The sequence below is a fragment of the Lycium barbarum genome, chromosome 6 (assembly GCF_019175385.1).
Source record: "Lycium barbarum isolate Lr01 chromosome 6, ASM1917538v2, whole genome shotgun sequence".
NCBI classification, from domain to species: Eukaryota; Viridiplantae; Streptophyta; class Magnoliopsida; order Solanales; family Solanaceae; genus Lycium; species Lycium barbarum.
The window spans coordinates 2,772,825-2,778,824 of NC_083342.1; the positions used below are offsets into that span (position 1 = coordinate 2,772,825).

The 6,000-nt window shown below is 34.9% G+C and overlaps 2 protein-coding genes across 8 annotated transcripts in view; one reads left to right on the forward strand and one right to left on the reverse strand.

Moving 5' to 3' along the window:
- LOC132600459 (uncharacterized) overlaps positions 1-1,859 on the forward strand; it is a 34,070-nt gene extending 32,211 nt beyond the window's left edge. For 6 of the 7 annotated variants that reach the window (XR_009567207.1, XR_009567211.1, XR_009567209.1 and 3 more), the window contains exon 4: positions 1,721-1,859. Coding sequence is in view for 1 of the 7 variants with exons in the window: in XM_060313639.1 (XP_060169622.1) it covers positions 1,721-1,728 (8 nt within the window). In the remaining 6 variants the exon portion in view is untranslated. The remainder of the gene's footprint in view (positions 1-1,720) is intronic. The other variant, XM_060313639.1, reaches the window with a different exon arrangement.
- On the reverse strand, positions 715-5,401 carry LOC132600457 (serine carboxypeptidase-like). Its single transcript, XM_060313635.1, has 8 exons — positions 4,981-5,401; positions 4,401-4,569; positions 3,045-3,164; positions 2,794-2,937; positions 2,361-2,511; positions 2,121-2,209; positions 1,739-2,000; positions 715-1,112 (listed from the first exon to the last, which is right to left on the reverse strand). The coding sequence occupies exons 1-8, from the start codon at positions 5,334-5,336 to the stop codon at positions 886-888; spliced, it is 1,518 nt and encodes a 505-aa protein (XP_060169618.1). The 5' UTR covers positions 5,337-5,401; the 3' UTR covers positions 715-885.
- Positions 5,402-6,000: the final 599 nt, after the last annotated feature.

Genomic DNA, 6,000 nt, shown 5'->3' on the forward strand with positions numbered 1-6,000 from the left:
AAACAGTCAGTTTCAGAGTCAGATGAAGAGGGAGCTGGATCAGCTGTGTATTCATCTAGGTCTTATTTTAACTGAACTGGTTTAACACACAGGAATTGCAGGGTTTAAGTATATTGATTTTTTCAAGCTAGTACAAATATTTAAGTGTAGAATTTCCTTTTAAGTCTGGTAAGTCGATGCACAATATGTACCAGAGCCCGAGGGGTTGGCAAATTGTATCAGCTGTGTACTATTGATGTTATCAAGAGATACAATTTAAAAGTTCGCCCTCTAGCTGTGTTTAAATTTAACTTGTTGTGGTCCTACTGCTTGAGCATTTATCGCTAAAGGGGGAAAATGTAAGAAAGTTTAGCTAGTATTCAGCAATTTCCTTCAGCGTTGAAAGTGTTAATTACATGTTTTGTTGCTTGGGAAAAAACCAATCCGTTTGTTTTCTCTGCAATGTTGGGATATAACCATATAAATGTTATGGTTAAGCTAGAACCAAACTTGGTTTCATAACAAAATTTCAAAATAACATTGAAGCTTGATAATGAACCAGAATAGTTTTTTTTTTTTTTTGTCTGTTGTGTTAAAAGGCTAGCCTGTTTGTGCCCTTTTCTTATTCCCCTGAATACTGTTTGAGCACAGTGATCCTTACAGGTTTGAAATGATTTAACTATTTTGACACTGGCATGATACGCATAAATTCAAGAAAAGGAATAACAAATCATGAGAGTAAACTGTGTGCTTTAATATATGTCGTAACACTTAATCCAATATCTTATAAGAATAACATTCACCTGAAAAGGTTAAATGTATCTACATGATTTTCTATGTTTTGTTGAGATTATAATAAAGCTGAAAAATTGTTAATCTGTTTGAGTGTGGTTCTTGATAAACTTCCTAGGAGGACAATTTGCCTTGTGTCCACCTTTGGAGCATTTCCAGTGCTGCCTTGGGTTGGTCCATCGGTACCATATGACCTGCATCTTTGACCTTGAGGAAAGTCAGAGACCCGTAGTTCTTTTGAAGTCCTTTCTCCTCACCGTCTACTGTGAAAGAAACAGATGATGCAGCCGCAAAGTCTTTCTGCCCAGACCATTCTACTGCATGCACCCAATTTGAGTTCCCTGTCCATATAAAGAAGGGAAAATTACGTGATATGACGACTTAAACCAACTAATTACCATTATTAAAAGAATTAGCGAGAGACAGATTTCGTAGCTAAACAACAAAATCCATTGCTAATCCTATTTAGCGACGGATTATTATATGAAGTTCGTAGCTAATTCTAGTTTTTTTGTACATGTTTTAGCAATACTTTCAAATTATTATAAAGAATAGATAGATTTTCATCAACTTTTTACTGTATGTATATATGTGTGTATGACGGTTAGGGTATGAGTTATGTTACTCGGACTCTCCTAAAATGTCGTCGGGTGCATGTCGGATCCTACAAAAGTAGTGTATTCTTGGAGGATCCAACACGGGTGCGGCAGCACTTTCGAAGAGTCCGAGTAACTTAGGGTATGACTATATGTATGGCTGTATGGAAGTACGACGACTAGTGTATGTATGTATATATGCATGCATGTCTGACTATATGTCCGGTAGTGTATGTGTGTGTGTGATGTGTTTTGAAAAATAATTTTTCCTATAATGAAAATTGCCCTCAAAATAGTGTTTAGTCATCAATTGGAACCATTTAGATTTTATACGAATTCTCTTTTTGTGGCAGGTGAATGAAGCAGCTTACCAAGCCAGTTGCAAATAAGGTCATACTCTCCGGCGTAAATGAGTAGATTGATACCATCCTCAAGAAGTGAAGGAATACCGAGTTCAAGATTCTTCATCCAGTCCGTCTGCATCGCCGAATAAACTTCTGAACTACACGAGACAAAATCAATGTCGGGAGAAACACCGAGGGCTTTCTTAACTTGGGCATCGTTGAGGTAAGTGTCCATTCTCGAGAAGTCATAGCAGAGGTTACCCTCGCAAGTCTTCCGGATATCATAGTACTGCAGGTAAAAAAAGGTCACAAATTGATTCGACTGTTATAAAACAAATATGCTTGTAGTTATACGACACCGTTGTGTCATTGAAAAAAAACAAAACTGAAAATTGTTCTGAATTCTTACGTTTATATCGCCCGCAATGGCCAGTATATTGTTGAAAATGCTTGTGCAATCACTAAATCCAGCCGAACAAGCATCTTCACTACCTTTTCCTGTAAATATTTTCACAAAACAAAGTCGATGTCAATAATATTTGCTATTTCACAGTCAGTACATGAATTTAACTTATGTATACTGACAGTGTACTATAAAATAACTACAGGTAACCGTTCTTTTCTTGTCCTAAGTGAGATAAAGATTTACCGCAAAGCTGAATGTCTTGTTGACATTGTGGATATAATTTGTTTATCTCGTCATAATCGGTTTGATTGATCAATTTCATATCCAAAGCATAGTCAGTATAAGCCTTGTACTGGATTTCTGGGTTGGTGAGTCCATTTCCGATGGCAAATCCCTGATCAAACAAACATCATAGTTAAGTACAAATTACCAAAATTGTTGAACATACTGAGAGATGCATGTTCCCCCTGTGTAGCGACATGAGGGTGAAAAAAGGAAAGAGGGATGGGGTTTCTCTTGTTTCGGAAGAATTAGGATCGGATAAATTTCCTGGGATCCTCATGGTTGAAATAGCTCTTTGATTGAAAGAGGATGATTCCTATAATATATTACTCCAGTCGAATCCAATGGAATTTCAAAGTTTTTGTCTTATTAAAGTCGCGGAAAAAAATAATACCTTGAGGTTTATGGGAATTCCTTCTTTATTTTTGTTTCCTTGATGAACACGAGAAGCAAATGCAGGAATATAATGTCCAGCATATGATTCTCCAGTAATGTAGAAATCATTGTTTGCGTAATCAGGATGAGCTTTGAAGAAGGCCTTCGTAAAATACATCGTATATTTCGAATTAGTATTAAATCAAACTATGGATTAGAGAGTAAAACAGAAATTAAAAACAAAAAAAATTAGAAAAAAGGGGAACAAACCTGTAAGAAATCATAAAGATCATTGCTTACACCAGCTTCATTGTGACGAATGTCACTATCATCAGAAGTGTAACTAAAACCAGTTCCAGTTGGTTGATCAACATATATAAGGTTTGAAACCTGTCAATTCGAAATAAATAGTAGGAATATTATTTTTTGAGTTTTAACTTCTAAACAAGACTGTAAAACATTATTTTAGAGTGTAGAAAAGTAAAATCCTTCTTGTTCTTGAAAGAAACGCAAGTTTGAGCGTTATGGACACGAGCATAAGTGGTTGATTTCATGGTTCAATTGAGTCTTCATGTTCTGTATTGAGTCACTAAATATCTAAAAGAGATTGAGCCAATAGCTCGCAGACCAACGAGTTAAGAATGAAAGACTTTTTTGGACAAAGAAGGTATTTTTCAACATCGTTTTAATGTTGTCTGGTCATGTGAAGCTCTTTTTTTACCTTTGAAGAGCCTGTGGAATTTTGCGAATGTGAGAAAAAAGGTTCCGTTAGAGAAGATGGAAAAGTTGACTGAGTGATGTTTTTGGTCATTTTTTCGAAACTTAAAAGATGTTCTTGGTTAAGTGGAATATTACGAGGATGTAATGAAAGTTGTGGTAAAACAATAGGGATGTATTTGGTCAAAAACTCTCCGGTGAGTATAAGTGGTTGATTTCATGGTACGACGTACCATGACTATTAATCACATGAGGCCCACGAAGTATAAGTGGTTGATTTCATACTCATGACTATCAATCACATGAAGAAGGCCCATAAAGTATAAGTGGTTGATTTCATGCTACGAACTAACGACTATAAATTACGCAACGTCCAAATCAGTCCGATGCACGAAGCATCATACGGGTTTCAAAAGGGTTGCACCCTAAGGGGCGTGTGTATCAGTGGTCGATGTCACAGCTCGAACCGTGATCCATAACGAGCTCCTAGGGCCCCTTTCAAAATGCTTCTTATTTTTAACTAATGAAAAAAGATTCATTGAACAAGATCTTTTTGAAAAAAGAGCTGTTACTGGCCTTTTGTTTCTGTGGAGGCAATTAAATGAAGATAGAGCACTATATAAAAGTCATTTAAGTCAATAACAAGCGCTGAACTACTTTTAGATTCAAGAAAAAAATTCTACTACTAAGTTCACAACTAATGAACAGCCAGCAGTCAAAGAAGATTAGTTAGTTGGTGAAAAGAAACTTTGCATGAAAGAAACAAGTTCAATAATTAACAACTTGCTAATATATAACAATTATCATATCCAAACCAACTTTTCTTGAAATGAATTGTTTTATACTATGAAGTAAGGAAAAATCCAAAATATTTTTTCTTAATAAAAAAGAAAAGGAAAGAACAAGAACCTTGTCCCAACCAAAATCATTCCAGACAAGAGACATGTTGGCTGATATTTTAAAAGGTCCATTTTCATAGAACAAAGCCAATTCACTGCTACAGCCTGGCCCTCCTGTTAACCATATCACCACTGGATCATTCTTGTTGCTCCTCGATTCAAAGAAAAAATAGAACATCCTAGAACAAACCAAAACAAAACTTCTGCATTAATAAAACAACCTATGATGAAGAAAAACATTAAAAAGGATTGCCCACTATATGAAGTATCTCCGCACACAATTGATGTAACGTAGGCAGTCTATCCTAAAACGAATATCAATGGCTGATTTTACTGCTAGAACATGTGCCTATTGGTCACACGGAGATAACATTATCATGACTTCCCCTTCTAAACAAAAACAAAAGAGGGACACATTCACGCAAGGTCCATGGAAGAGCCGCACCCCAATGGGATGTAATTTAATCAGCCTACGGTGACGCCATCAGTCAGGCTGATTCCGCAGTTCAAACTATTGATGTATAGGTCGCACCGAAACAACGTTATAATATAACAAAGAAACTCAATCATGGGATAGGGAAAAATCAAACCTTGCAGCTTTAGTATGTACAAGAGGAAAATAACCAGCATGATGACCCAAGTCTTGGACAGTGGAGCCAGAATCACCAAGGTAAGATATATTCAATTTCTTTTCAAATAATCCTTGTTCATAATTGGCTTCTAGTGCACTATTTTCCTTTGAAGAAACAATATTGATATCATGTTTAGGAAACAAATTAAGTTGTCTGATGAGTTTTTCAGCCATAGTTATTGGGAACTTCTTTGGGCTAATAATAGGCTCATCATGAGAAGGCAATAAAAACTTTGGTGATATTGAAAGAGCAATTTGAGAAAATGAAACAAGAAATATAGCAAGAAAGAGAAGAGAGAATGAAGAAGAATCCATTTTTTTTTCCTTCAAGATTTTGAATGAAGAATATTGAGTTGCTAAAAGGGTGTTGAGATTTATTTATAAGGAGGGAATAAGAGTGTGAAAATGGATTATATATATTTATTACATATATTTATAATAAGTGTGTGTGTGTGTGAAAGAGAAAGAGGGAGGAAATTAAGTAGGAGAATAAACATGGGATTAAACGGTGTGTTTTACAATGCTATTAATTTGGACAATTATCAATTCTTGGTGGGAAAATAGGTGCATGAAAAAGGGAATGATATATATTCTCTATTCACATCTTTGTACTTCTTTTTTGGTTTTATCCATATTTCTTTATTATATTACAGAGGTTTCGATATTAATTAGGACATTTAGGATTACCATTTCATTCAACTTAAAAGTTATACAATAACATTTTTTTCTTGGTAATAGCCCTTTTGGTCCCTCAATCATTGGTAAGTTTTAATTTTGGTCCTTGTTATATATGATTTACCATATAACCTTAAATTAATAGTAATAAGCAATTTTGCTCCTTCTGTTTGTAAATTTTCACAAATTAATGAATTGTTAATTTGGTAATTCTTTGGTAAGGAATTTGTTACAAGAAAAAAGGGAACGATTCTTTCTGTATCTTTTTCCCTTGTTTTTTTGTTGGATTATATAATCTGTTTAT

What these genes read in the sequence shown, in the direction of transcription:
- LOC132600457 (XM_060313635.1), bottom strand. Translation starts at nt 5,336, where the DNA reads ATGGATTCTTCTTCATTCTCTCTTCTCTTTCTTGCTATATTTCTTGTT. An exon ending in ATCTTTATGATTTCTTACAG is followed by an intron (nt 2,938 to 3,044) that starts GTTTGTTCCCCT and finishes TATTTTACGAAG; the next exon opens with GCCTTCTTCAAAGCTCATCC. An exon ending in ACAAGACATTCAGCTTTGCG is followed by an intron (nt 2,210 to 2,360) that starts GTAAATCTTTAT and finishes AAATATTTACAG; the next exon opens with GAAAAGGTAGTGAAGATGCT.